This window comes from Geotrypetes seraphini, chromosome 3 (genome assembly GCF_902459505.1).
Source record: "Geotrypetes seraphini chromosome 3, aGeoSer1.1, whole genome shotgun sequence".
In the NCBI taxonomy this organism is placed as follows: Eukaryota; Metazoa; Chordata; class Amphibia; order Gymnophiona; family Dermophiidae; genus Geotrypetes; species Geotrypetes seraphini.
In genome coordinates this window covers 292,049,959-292,064,730 of record NC_047086.1, presented here as the reverse complement: position 1 = coordinate 292,064,730, position 14,772 = coordinate 292,049,959, and the positions used below count along the sequence as shown (strand labels likewise).

At 40.6% G+C, this 14,772-nt stretch overlaps 1 protein-coding gene across 8 annotated transcripts in view; it reads right to left on the bottom strand.

The window, feature by feature from the left end:
* STRN (striatin) overlaps positions 1 to 14,772 on the bottom strand; it is a 384,728-nt gene that overhangs the window by 282,829 nt on the left and 87,127 nt on the right. For all 8 annotated transcript variants that reach the window (XM_033939118.1, XM_033939120.1, XM_033939119.1 and 5 more), the window contains exon 6: positions 13,733 to 13,865. In XM_033939118.1, the coding sequence (XP_033795009.1) occupies positions 13,733 to 13,865 (133 nt within the window). The remainder of the gene's footprint in view (positions 1 to 13,732; positions 13,866 to 14,772) is intronic.

The following is a 14,772-nucleotide window of genomic DNA, read 5'->3' as shown; positions in this document are numbered from 1 at the left end:
GACATAATCAGGCTCGAGGAATGGGCATCAACATGGTAGATGAGGGTTAACGTGGATAAGTGTAAAGTGATGCATGTAGGTAATAAAAATCTCATGCACAAATACAGGATGTCCGGAACAGTACTTGGAGAGACCTCACAGGAAAGAGACTTGGGAGTTATGATCGACAAGTCGATGAAGCCATCCACGCAATGTACGGCGGCAGCAAAACGGGCGAACAGAATGCTAGGAATGATAAAGAAGAGGATCATGAACAGATCGGAGAAGGTTATCATGCCGCTGTACCGGGCCATGGTGTGCCCTCACCTGGAGTACTGCATCCAACGCTGGTCGCAGTACATGAAGAAGGACACGGTACTACTCAAAAGGGTCCAGAGAAGAGCGACTAAGATGGTTAAGGGGCTGGAGGAGTTGCCGTACAGTGAAAAATTAGAGAAACTGGGCCTTTTCTCCCTCGAACAGAGGAGATTGAGAGGGGACATGATTGAAACATTCAAGGTACTGGAGGGAATAGACTTAGTAGATAAGGACAGGTTGTTCACCCTCTCCAAGGTAGGGAGAACAAGAGGGCACTTTCTAAAATTGAAAGGGGATAGATTCCATACGAACATAAGGAAGTTCTTCGTCACCCAGAGAGTGGTAGAAAACTGGAACTCTCTTCCGGAGTCTGTTGTAGGGAAAAACACCCTCCAGGGATTCAAGACAAAGTTAGACAAGTTCCTGCTGAACCAGAACGTACGCAGGTAGGGCTAGTCTCAGTTAGAGCGCTGGTGTTTGACCAAGGGCCGTCGCATGAGCAGACTGCTGGGCATGAAGGACCACTGGTCTGATCCAACAGCGGCAATTCTTATGTTCTTATGTACCTCCCAAAGTTTTATCCAACCAAATCATATCAATATGGGAATAAACTTTATGTGGGGATGAATAATAGTATAATCTCTTCCTAATGTATGCAGATTCCACCATCCATCTAATAAGTGTAATACTTCCAGGAGTTTTTTTAAGTGTTTCCTATCTTTTTTAGATCTATCGCCTTTATTGCTCGTGGAATCCTAACGAGGATCTAACACCAAATTAAAATCCCCTCCCACCAGTAATATTCCTTCTTGATTTTTCAAAATTATAGTCAAAAAATTTCCCTTGGTTGATATTAGGAGCATAGAGGTTCACCAAAGTCACCTTTCCCCATTCAATTCTCCCACCCATATAATCCATCTCCCTTCATCATCCTTCCACTCAGCCTTTGTAATAACTTTCAATTTTTTTATCAAATAGTATCCCCCACCCCTGCCTTCTTTTTCTCCTTTTTATTAGAAGCCCATACTCGCGTCGGGTAATCTTTAAAATGAATTATCTTTTCTCCTGTTTTTTGTATGTGCATTTCTTGTACAAAACAAATATCATAATTCAGCCTTCTCATTTCCTTTAAAAACAACTGACATTTTCAAGGTATATTGAGTCCATTAACATTTAGACTTCCCAGTCTTATCTTACTTTAATTCATTCTTTAATAATCTTTTCGTTTTATTCTCTTTATTTTTCCTATCCTTACAGGATTTATAATTTCTCTCCCAGGTCTCCTCATCTCCTTCCCCTTCCCCCCAAACCCATCTAATCTCCCCTAAAATCCCCAATCATCCCCCTCCCCATCCATATCCCCATCATCCCCTATCTCTGGGTCCGGATCCAACCTCCAGTAGATAAGACCAGAAGCCAGGTCCAATTCCAGACATCAGGTTCAAAGAAAGTTAACCCTATCCCGTTTCTCCACAGCTTTTATTTCTTATCTATCCCATTTCAACTTCTAATCTTTATTATATATCAGTTTTTAATATTAAGCTAAACATTTTTATTTTGGTTGTCTTTGTAGTCTCTTCTTTTGATCCACTCTATACCATCTCTGGCTTGACAATCCTGCAGATATAAGTTGTAATAGGTTTTTGGAGTTTTATAAGGCATTATATGCATCAGAATATCAGGAATGAGAGGCCTTACTGTCAGGGCCGCCATCAGGGCAGTACTACCAGTCCTGCATTCAGGGGCCCGGAGCTGACAGGGGGCCCGGGCTCCCCCAGGGTCCTAGGCAGTGTTCTAAGGCAGGGGCACCAGTAGCTTGCCAAGGCAAAGTGAGTCGATCACCCAGGACTCACTTTGTCTTGGCGATCTAATCTATCGGGCCAATCAGTCTTCCTCTCCCCGACGTCAATTCTGCAGTCGGAGAGGAAGTTCGGGCCAGCCAATCACTGCCTGGCTGGGCGGAACTTCCTCTCCGATGGCAGAATTGACGTCGGGGAGAGGAAGACTGATCAGCCCGAAGCAGGGAGAGCATGCGTCAGCTTTGGGGCCTGTTATCCATTGGTGGGTCCTGTTCCCCGATGGCAGTGGCAGTGGCTTGGGGAACGGCAGGGAGAAAGAAAGAAAGGGGGCAGGCAGGGAAACAGAAGGAAAGAAGAGAAACAGAAAAAAAGAAAGAAAGGTCAGGGAGAGAGGAAGAAAAAGTTGGGGGAGGGAATGAGGTGTGGAGGAGAGAAAGCATACAGGCTGATAGAAGGGAAGAAAGATTGGATGCACAGTCAGAAGAAGAAAGTGCAACCAGAGACTCATGAAATCACCAGACAAGGTAGGAAAAATGATTTTATTTTAAATTTAGCAAAGTGGAGGCAGTATTACCACAGTTTTCAAAGGAATTTGCCCAAATAACTTAATAGTTAACTGGGTAAATTCCCAGAGATGAAAACTTCCCTTCACTTACTATGCACAGTTCTGAATTTATATCTGCTGTCTATATTTTACAATATGGTCCCCTTTTACTAAACCGCAATAGTGGTTTTTAGCGCAGGGAGCCTATGAGCGTCAAGAGCAGCGCTGGGCATTCAGCGCAGCTCCCTGCGCTAAAAACTGCTATTGTGGTTTAATAAAAAGGATGGAGGGTATATTTGTCTATTTTTGTATGGTTGTTACTGAGGTGACAATGCATAGAGTCATCTGCCTTGACCTCTTTGAAAAAATCCCAGAATAGGAATGATAATTAACATTTTCTCCCTCACAAGCATACTGAATCAGATAGAACTCTGGATGCTATCCTACAGACTAAAACTAAACCCAGACAAAACAAAATTCTTCCTAGCAACCCCCAAAGACAAAATCAAAGACACCTCAATTCAAGTAAAAGGATCCATTTTCCCCCTCGAACAAACCTTAAAAATACTAGGAGTAACACTAGACAAACATCTATCCCTGGAGAAACACACCGATATTACAGTCAGGAAAAGTATCTCGATACTATGGAAACTTCGCACCATAAAAAAATACTTTGACGACACTTCCTTCCGCCTCTTAGTACAATCCTCCATCCTCAGCATATTGGACTATTGCAACATCATTTACTTGTGCACCACAAAGAAAACCATCAGGAGACTTAGGATGATCCAGAACACTGCTGTCCGCCTCATATTCGACCTGAAAAAATGGGACCACATCACCCCCTTCTACCACAAACAACACTGGCTCCCACTAGAATCCAGAATCATATTCAAATTTGCCTGTTTTTGCTACAAAACAATATTTGGTTTATCTCCAAGCTACATCACCCCTCACTTTACCCTAAACCACAACTATAAGACCTCCCGCAAAATCCAACTCTTCGCCTACCCCTCCCTAAAACTATGCCAATCAAAAAAATTCCTTGACAAAACCTATGCCTTCCAAGCTGCCAAACTAAACCCTTGGCTGGCCCAAATGGTCCTCAAAGCCCACAACTACCTCGACTTCAGAAAAACACTTAAAACCCACCTTAAAGTCCCTAATGCGCCTTCCTTCAATCCTCCTCCTCCCGAAACTTCTCCCCCCCCCCCCGTCTCCCTCCTCTCCCCCCTTCTTTCTCCTTGTAGTTCGTAATTCTATGATCAATTTGGAATGTAACCACTTGTAACTACTTTCTCCTTGCTATTCGCAACTCTATGATCAATTTGGTATATACCCATTTGTAACTTCTTTCTCCTTGCTGTCCGCAACTCTATGATCAATTTGGCATGTAACCTCTTGTAATTTGTTCTAACCAATGTGAACCGCCTAGAACTCTTCTGGGTATGGCGGTATACAAAAATAAAGTTATTATTATTATTATAGTGTGCTTTGTGTTTTTTAATTTTATTGTTGGTTGATCATTTTGACATGGTCATTTTAAAGTAGCTCACAAGCTCAAAAAGTTTGGTAACCTCTGAGCTAGAGCGTTGAAACTGTGTATTTCTATTTTATCCCCCCTTTTACAAAACTGTGGAGCATTTTTTAGCGCCAGCCGTGGTGGTAGCAGCTCTGATGCTCAGAATTCTATGAGCGTCAGGGCTGTTACCACTGTGGCTAAAATCCACACTACAGTTTTGTAAAAGAGTGAGGGGTTAGTTTGTGATGACATATTCCATACTAGGTGACGGTGTTTTCTGTGTTCTGTGTGTTCGAAAGACATGGTTTTCTGTTAGGATTGATCTGTGCTGGTCTGGCTTGTTTAGTTTTACAATGGGTGTATTGATGTACTGCTCACTGCAATATGTAAGATGCTGCCTTTTCCTAGGTACTCATGTGTGACGTGTGGTTGGTTACTAAAAATCATGTATTTCTTACAGATGGGGGGGTGGGGTGCCAAAAAATGATGGGCCCCGGGTGTTACATATGCTACGTATGCCACTGTATGTAAAGATACCAGAAACCTGGCGTAGCAAAAACTTTAAGTAAATTGTTATTCTTCTAAGTTTTGAGTATTTAACCCTCCCACAATCTCACGGGCACTCATTTCAAGTTTATTGAGATTTTGATTTAAACGCAATATCAAATATTTTCAATGCGTAAAACAAAAATAAATTTGGGGAAATAAATAAAACCATTTGAACAATAAACATACAAACATATCCATAGATGATTAAAATTACATAAGGAGTACAAGGATAAACTACATTTGTTTAAAAATGCGTTCTCCGCGCCTGCTCATAAATTTGTTGACTGGAAGGATCCAGCAATGTGGCCAGATGCCTTTCAGGACAAAGACAGAGAAAGAATTGTGCAATTTGGATTAATGATGGAAGATGATTTAAAGCAAATGGCACAGTCTATGAGTAAAGATCTTGACGGACGTTCTTTTTATGAATATTTCCTCTATGCCAAATCACCCAATGGACGTGAGAAGATTTTAAGGGACTGGCTTAGGTGGAGCATTAGCAGAAAAGTATGTGTGTATTCGGCCCATGGAAGAAGGGGAGGCGTCGGGGGGGGGGGGGGGGAGAAGGGGTGCGTGGGGGGCCCAATAGGATTGCTCAGTAAGGGGCCCAGAAATTTCTGATGGCGGCCCTGCTTACTGTCACAATATCTATCTCAATTAGAACTGAAGAAATCGCAAGAATCAGAGACTCTAAGTTTAGACAAGGACATAACCGAGGATGAGGTGCATGGAGTAATACAAAGTATCAAGATAGGTAAATCACCAGGAAAGGATGGATTTACGGGTCTATTTTATAAAAAGTTTATATCTTTTGTAACTTCTCTGTTGGTAAGAATGTTCAATCGCTTAAAAGACAGGGAACAATTATCATATTTCCTCAAAGAAAGCAAACAGAATGCTGGGCATCATCAAAAAGATATCACAACCAGGACGAAGGAAGTCATCATGCCACTGTATTTTGCAATGGTGCGCCCGCACCTGGAGTACTGTGTCCAGTACTGGTCACCGTACCTCAAGAAAGACATGGCAGTACTCGAGGGAGTCCAGAGAAGAGCGACTAAACTGATAAGAGGTATGGAAAATTTTTCATACGCTGACAGGTTAAAAATGCTGGGGCTGTTCTCCCTGGAGAAGAGGAGACTTAGAGGGGACATGATAGAAACCTTCAAAATCCTGAAGGTCATAGAGAAAGTGGATAAGGACAGATTCTTCAAACTGTGGGGAATCACAAGCACTAGGGGTCACGCGGAGAAATTGAAAGGGGACAGGTTTAGAACAAATGCTAGGAAGTTCTTTTTTACCCAGAGGGTGGTAGACGCATGGAACGCTCTTCCAGAGGTTGTGATAGGCCAGACCACAGTACAGGGGTTCAAGGAAGGTTTGGATAGGTTCCTAAAGGATAAAAGGATTGAGGGAAGCAGAGGTAGGATATAAAAATGGTCAAATCACTTCACAGGTCAAAGGACCTGGTGGGCGCAGACCACTGGGCGGGATGGACCTCTGGTCTGACCCAGTGGAGGCAACTTCTTATGTTCTTATGAGGTTAGCAGACATTACAATTTTACTTAAATGTGTGCTAGTTATAGACCTATTTCACTGTTGGGAATAGATACAAAAATTATGGCTAGAATTCTTGCCAATAGACTTTCACCGCTTATGCCAACACTTATTCTCCCGGATCAAGTGGGTTTATCAGCGCGAGACAGGCGGCTGATGGGATAAGAAAGGTGTTAGATTTGGTTTAGAAGGCCAAAAAAGAGGGAACAGAATGGGTGGCAGTCTTGGTCGTTGCTGAAAAAGCATTTGACCTAGTTGAATGGAAATTTATGGAAGCAGTGCTGGAACATATGGGATTTGGGAAAAGATATGTAGATTGGATATTTACATTATATAATTCCCCATTAGCATGTGTTAAAATAAATGGGATTTATTCCCCTACATTTGATCTTCAGAGAGGAACAAGGCAGGGATGCCCGCTGTCTCTCTTGATTTTTGCATTAATTATTGAGCCCCTAGAACAAAAAAATTAGACAATCCCAACAGATTAAAGGTATGAGGGTGGCTGGACAAGAACAAAAATTATCCCTGTTTGCTGATGATATTTTGGTTATTGTTGAGGCTTCAGAGGCATCTTTGAATACTCTTAAGGATGTTATGGAGTAATATGGCCAATTTATCCAAGATGGAAGTGGTGAATATATCAGCATCTTTGGAAAAGGTTAAGGAATTAAGGAGAGTAGTACCTTTGAGATCGGTAAAGGGACCTATTCGTTATTTAGGAATAATATTGGGTGCAGAATAGACACTCTTGTTTCAGTAAAATTATACATCATTGGTAATGGATATTCAGAGGGATTTAGAAAGGTGGAATAACATGTTTATTTCATGGTTAGGACGTATGGAAGTATTTAAAATGATGATTCTTCCCAGATCTCTATATTTATTTCAAGTACTACCGATAGAAATTCCAAAACTGTATTTTCAAAAGTGGAACAGTATGATAATGAGATGTATCTGGGGAGGAAAGAATCCAATGTTTAAGTCTAAGGAGGAAGGAGGATTGGGTCTACCTTCCTTGGAGAATTATTTTAGAGAGGCTCAATCAAGAGCGATAGTTGAATTGCATTCGAACCCACCTAAATTATGGGTAAGGGTAGAACAGGGAATGTTAGATGGGATAGAAGGTATTAGAGATTTGAAATACTTACCATTGGTTTGGAGGGATAAGGAAATAAAGAACATAAGTAATCCCTTTAGTAGATGTTCTATGGGAATATGGAAAAGTGCGAGGAAAAAACTTTTAGAAAGGGAAATAAGTATTTATTATTCTCCTATACTATATGCACAGGATTTTAAACCAGGAAGGGAGGGGGGAATTTTTAAAAAACGGGAGAATAAAGGACTGAGATGTTTTGGCCAATTTATGGAAGATGGAGAGATTAAAGCATTTGCAGATTTCTAGGATTATTATCAGCTGGAAGCAAGAGATCTCTACCCCTATTTACAGGTGAAAAATTATATTATGATATGTAAGGGGATTGGAAAAGAAGTTTTAGGGAAATCTGAATTTGAAAAGGGTTTGGGGGAAGCCAGTTGCTAAAGAATGCATCTCCTGATTATACAAAATTATACATGAGGATAAGAATATGAAAACATCTTATATGAAAGCCTGGGAAAGAGATTTAGGAAGGGATTGATCAACTGACGAGTGGGGAAAGACTGTATCCCATCTCTTCCATATAGCTAGAGCAGTTGCTTTGGTGGAAAATGCTATTAAACTTCTAACATTTACTCCGGTACTAATTAATAAATGTACTAATGAGAAAAATGATGTTTGTTGGAACGGATGTTGAAAAAGAGGTACATTCTATCATATGTGGTGGGAATGTCAAAAGAACCAGAAATATTGGAAACAAGCATTTTACTATGTAAGTAAATTAATCCAGATACCTCTTGATATGGGTGCTGATAAGGCACTGCTGGGAATTGGAATAGAAGGGCTATCATCCTCACAACTTAAACTTATGGACATAGCATTCGTAGCTGCTAGATTAACATTGGCCCAGCAATGGCGTACTCCAAATATACACCCACTATAAGAGATATGAGAGATCGTTTAGGATTGGTTTGCGAAAAATATAGATTATCGGCTCTTAACAAATTATTGGGCAAAGTTTACAGATGTGTGGGGAAAGTATATTGAATTAGAAAAAGAAGATTTTTGAAGATCTAAATTATTTATTAGTCTATCCTTATGAAGAGATACTAGGCATCTTAGGGGGGAGGTGAGGGAAGGGTGGTCTCAATGTTTGAATAATAAGATTTATTATCTCAATATGTATTTATTTCTGAATTATGTTATTGTGATTTATAATTTGTATTGAGATTATTATATTTTATATCTTTTTGGTAAAAATTAATAAAATAAAGAATTATAAAAAAAAAGAAATGTCTTCAGCAGCAGACTGATTAATCTAATGCAGTGGTTCCCAACCCTGTCCTGGAGGAACACCAGGCCAATCGGGTTTTCAGGCTAGCCCTAATGAATATGCATGAGAGAGATTTGCATATGATGGAAGTGATAGGCATGCAAATTTGCTTCATGCATATTCATTAGGGCTAGCCTGAAAACCCAATTGGCCTGGTGTTCCTCCAGGACAGGGTTGGGAATCACTGATCTAATGAAGAGGACTTTAAACTATAATCATTGGGGTAGGGCAGGGCTAGGCAATTACGGTCCTCGAAGGCCGGAGCCAGATCAGGTTTTCAGGATATCCACAATAAATATGTATGAGATAGATTTGCATCTCAAGGAGACAGTGCATTCAAATCCATCTCATAAATATTCATTGTGGATATCCTGAAAACCTGACCTGGCTCCGGCTCTCGAGAACCAGAATTGCCTATCCCTGGGAGTAGGGTAATCAAAGCCCCAAATCCTCAGGTAAGTGAATCACTAAATACCTTTAAACCAATGTGTCGCAAACCTTTTGAAGCCGCGGAACACTAAACTTGGGGCCGTGGCTGGAGGGCATTCGGACATGCATGGACATCGATGTGATGTCATGAGCATGTATGACATCATCACATTAATGTCCGCGCATGTGCTGAGGCTCCCCAACTGCGGTCCTGATCTTGCTTATTCTGGGAGGAGAGGTGCCGGCATTTGCTGACTGCCTACAGGGCATGCCTCTCACCACAAGAGGCACACCCTTATAGGCAGTCAGCCAGCACCGGTGCTTCTCTTCCTCGCTAGAATTTTGCGGCACACCCTGAATTTCGCCACAGTATACAGTTTCTGAGACACTGCTCTAAACAAAGAGGAAAAAAGGGTGGAAAGCAGTATACAGTATACTAATGCTCAAAGTATATGAAACAAGGTTCCGGATCTAGAGGCTGTAAGAGACTGAGCTGGATTTAGTGGCAATCACAGAGATATTGTTCATGGAGAACCATGACTGGGATATAGTTATACCAGGCTATAATCTATTCAGGAAAGACAGGGTAGAAAGAAAATGAGAGGGAGTAGTATTATATGGTAAAGATCAGGGGTGCCCACACTTTTTTGGCTTGGGAGCTACTTTTAAAATGACCAAGTCAAAATGATCTATCAACAATAAAATTTTAAGAAAACACAAAGCACACTGTACGTAGAGAAAATGTTAATTATCATTTGTATTCGGGGGGGTTTCAGAGGTTAAGGCAGATGATGCTAAAATATGCAATGTCACCTCAGTAATAACCATACAAAAATAGACAAATATACCCCCTCCTCTTTTACTAAACCGCAATAGAAGTTTTTAGCACAGGGAGCTATGCTGAATGCCCCTCGCAGGGGGCTCATAGGCTCCCTGAGCTAAAAAACACTATCATTACATTATATTACGGAAAATATGACTCGATTACAGCCTTCATCAGGCAACTGCAATGGTTACCCATCCCGTCACAAATAACCTTCTAAACTTCATGCATCATTCACCGTATACTTTACAGAAACTCTGTAGTTCCTCTCATCCAGCTCTTCTCCAAGGCATGGTCTACTTCCCGCAGAACCCTCAACAGAATACTTCTAAATCTCCCTTCCACAAAAAATGTGCAATACAAACGTGTTTTCCACTCCATGCTCACCTTTCTAGACGTAAAACCTTGGAATGACCTTACTGAAATGACCAGGACGGAACCTAACCACACCAAATTCCGGAAGAAACTGAAAACTCATCTATTTGGCACCTAATCACTTGTATCCTCTTCTCCTCCTGTATCTTCCTGCCCTCCACTGTCCTCCCTACCCTCTTCTAGCCCCTTCCTCTGTAATGTCACCAAGAGCTTGTATAGGTATGTGCGACGCACAAATGGAAGAAATAAATAATGAGTAATTTCAATCCTGTAGCCTGTCTAATTTCAGGACGGCCTGATGGAACACCATGACGAAGGCGGGATGGGGGGTCAAGGGGAGAGAGACAGACACGAAGCTGTCAAAACCTGCCTCTTCCCCTTTATCCTTAGCCCTATACTGTCTGGTTCCTGTTAACCGCACCCAGTGGTAGTACTAGCTGTGGGAGGGCTGGCGATAGTGGCGATGATGCTTCTAGGATCACAGGAAGCCATGTCAAGATAAAATGAGAACCCCGCTGGGGCTCTGCTCCACACTGTTACTGTTGCTTCGGACACCGGTGTGTGCTCTCTACTCCTCTTTGGGGCCGCACTTTCTACTCCTCTTTGGCCCACCCACAGTCTGGCCCGCAGCGCGCTCCTCTACACGCCGTTTAACATAAGGGAGCCTCGGCCCACAAGGGAAGGCAGCATGCTGCTACTGCGCGCATGCCCTGTCCTGACGTCACTCCCCAGCCACGCACTTCTCCCAGCTGATTCATAGCTGCCCATCTCCCGCGCTTTTTAACATCACAACAGAGCCCTGCCGAAAAGGTAGACTCGTTCTCTCCAGCTTGAAAGGGGTGGGTGGGTTACATTTTTGGGGGTAGAAAAAGTGTGTCTTATGGAGCGAAAAATCCGGTACTTTAGCCAATAAAACAACACAGAACAGACAGTTGGCTAGTCTCCCCTCCCCTAAATCAGGAAACAGATAGGAAGAACACAAAAGGATATAAAAAAACCAAGGACTGAAGCCCAGAAAATTAGACACTGAGGAAGATAATACTTCAAAGATAAAATAAACACGATACAGATACATGTATATAGACCATATTTAGTTGAATAGGCCAAACTCATTAGGAGGTAAATGGATGCACGGGAGGTCGGGGGGGGTGCAGGCTTTCAAGGGGTGGGGAACAGGCCTTCAGGAGGGTTGGTACAGCCTTCAGGGGGTGTGTGCAGGCCTTCAGGGGGGTAGGGGGCAGGCCTTCAGGAGGGGCAGGCCTTCGGGGGAGGTGGGGCCCTGGTGTAGAAGTACACGGAGGGAAGGGGTGTTCAAAGAGACGTGCATATGCCGGACTTTGGGGGGGGAGAAATAATGGGTCTAAAAACAGAGGAGAGGGAGAGAGATGGTGGGCAATGGGATTTAGGGAGTAAAGGAACAGAAAGGGAGAGAAGTTGGACACAAGAGATAGTGTGGAGGGGAATAGAGATACTGGATAGGAGGATAGTTAGGAAGAGAAAGGGAGATATGGTGGGCCCTGGGGTGGTGGGGAAGGAGGGAGAGATGAAGGATGAAAGGGTAGTTGAGAAAAGGTGGATCTGGGGATGGAGACGAAAAAAAAGGAAAGATGCCGGACCTCCAGGGGAGGGAAGGGAAACGAAAGGGGAGGAAAGAGATGGAGATGGATGGGTAGCACTGAGAAAGAAGAAAATGACAAATAGGCAGGAGACCCTGGCAAGCAAGTTATCAGAAGACAACCAGAGCCTGGGACCAAAATGATTTGAATAATGACTAGACAACAAAAGATAGAAAAAATAATTTTTTCTTCTATTTTGTGATTACAATATGTCAGATTTGAAATGTGTATCCTACCAGAAGTGGTGTTAGACCGCGAACGTGAGCTAGGATTTAACAGAGAGAGGAAAAGTACTTTTTGTTTGTTTTGTTTACACCACAGCTCCAGTGTGGGTAGGAGAGGGCAAAGGGGGTGAAGAGGCTATAAAAGGGGTGAAGATGCTATAAAATAAACCCAAAATAAAAAAAAACAAAAAAAAAATCCCATTGAAAAATCAAAAATGATAAACAGCAAAAATGTGGGGTGAAATAACTATTGCCAAATATCATAAATAATTCACTAATCAATACTGAAAAGAATGGTAAGGCTGAGCTTTCATTCAAAATATAAAACTCATTTGTGGTGAGACCTTAGAAATTCATTCCCCAACTCACTATAGGGCAGCCTAAGCTGATCCATTCGAGGGATTAATTTATCAATCACTGGTCAATCACCACTCACCAACCTTAATGCAAAATCTTATTGTGTTAAAACAATAATTATTATAAATATCATAAACGTTCTTTGAACATTATAAGTTTGGAACTTGGCTTCAAACAGCAATGAAACTTCACAATTGTGATTTCTGAGGTCTCGACACAAATGAGTTTTATATTTTGAATGAAAGCTCAGCCTTACCATTCTTTTCAGTATTGATTAATGAATTATGTATGATCTTTGGCAATAGTTATTTCACTCCACATTTTTTGCTGCTTATAAAATAAATCCACCAGGATGTTTGGGGGGGGGAAAAAAAAACCACCCACTTGAAAATCAAATAGAAAAATCAATTCAATAGGCTGAATCAAATCTTTTTTTTTCCTGAATCAGGCAGCACTAGTCACTACGTTCAATATGGGTCTGTGGATGGTTTACATCCAGCTAGAAATAACTATCTCTCACGGATTTGTTCATAATCTTACTCATCAGTGGAGCTACTTTCTCTTAAACTTTCCGAATAATCCTATTACATCATCTCCCTCAACCTCCTCAAATTCCACCTATTTCCTAGCTGTTCCATATAACTGCATATCTGTTCCTTTCACACCATCCAAAACCTTCCCAATATATTTTGAGACGTATATCTCAAAAATTCCATATAATGCTCAACCTCTTGTTTCTTATATAATGAAACTACCTCACAGTTATTTCTGAAGTTTTATCACTATGTAACAAAGATTAATACACAAATATTAATGCATGTATATTAGCTTTCAGGGTCAGAAATCCCCTTCTTCAGATGCTCTTGCAAACCTAACATGAAAAATTTAATCAATTACATTTTCATGTACAGAATATTTCAAATATATTACAGAGGATAATATACAGTTGTATGCCTAAAACTGAAGTACAGAGAGCAAAAAGTAGGAAAATTCTAAACAGACAGAAGTCTCTTGAGAGGAGAAAATTTGGTCCCAATAAGATTATACAATAATGTTTTCATAAATTATCATAATTTCCAGTAAATTTATTTTCCTAAGGCAAATATGATACTTTTTTTGAAAAATGCAAGAACTGGCTGTCATTTTCACTTTATAACTAGTTTGCTTCCTATATATTAATATGGCAAACAGCAATTATTTTCACCCACCGTTGAAGTATCAATAACTGTTTTGTCTCTTCCTTCATTGTCATCATCTTCTTCATCACTGAATTCTGCGGCTGCATTTTCAAGGAATTTGAAGGTTTCTAGCACAGAAGCTGAGTCAGTCAATTCTGGTTTCCTAATGGGAAAAATGTTTCAAAGAAATTAACATAGCAGAGTACCAAAATCTCTTATGAATTCTCTTCCAATGTTCTTATAAAAAATTTTAATATCATTTCTTAATGATGCTTGGATCAATGTTCCCTATAATTTTTTTATAGGTTGTATTTATATCTTGTACACCATGTGTAATGATAACCTACATTATGGGCCCACTACTCAGGTCACATAAGTATAGTGGCTGCAATATTAGTTGGTTCACTTGGCTATTAAAAGTAATGACTTTTCAATTTGTTTATTGTAATATGAATTTGTATATTACATAGCTGAATTTAAAAGTCAAAGATTTTTCACCCTAGCTTCAACATTTACCTATTCGGAATAAACTATCTAGATTTAATATTCCCCCATCCTGAAGATAATATAAAGTCCATGTATTGTAACACCTCGCAGAAGCTCTTTGTAACTCTGTATTGTAACACCTTTATAGAAGCTCATGCAAAATGCTCTGAATTGGCTCCCCAGTCATTAGTAGCGGTATAGAAGCTCACAATAAACAACAATTCTTAATACAAATTAAGATTTCAACATTTTCTTACTGAAGCCTCCTCAATTTTATTTTTAAATTGTTCGTATGGCTAAAGCCATGTTCATAGTCTGCATTTGACACCAAGAATGTTCCTCCAATAACCAGCAATTTTCCCAAATCCTCAAATTGATCATTCTGATAAAGTGCAAATTCCACTATATCTAGAAAAGTATTTCTCAACTTGCTTTTCATTTCTTTCAGCAACTAAGAACTTGTATTAATTAACATTGTATTACACTTTCCTCTATTAGAAGTCTTCTCTATTTTGAACACAGACTACAGATTTGTGTAACTCCAAATCCATATTCACATTGTTTTTTGTTGTACAGTCAAAAGT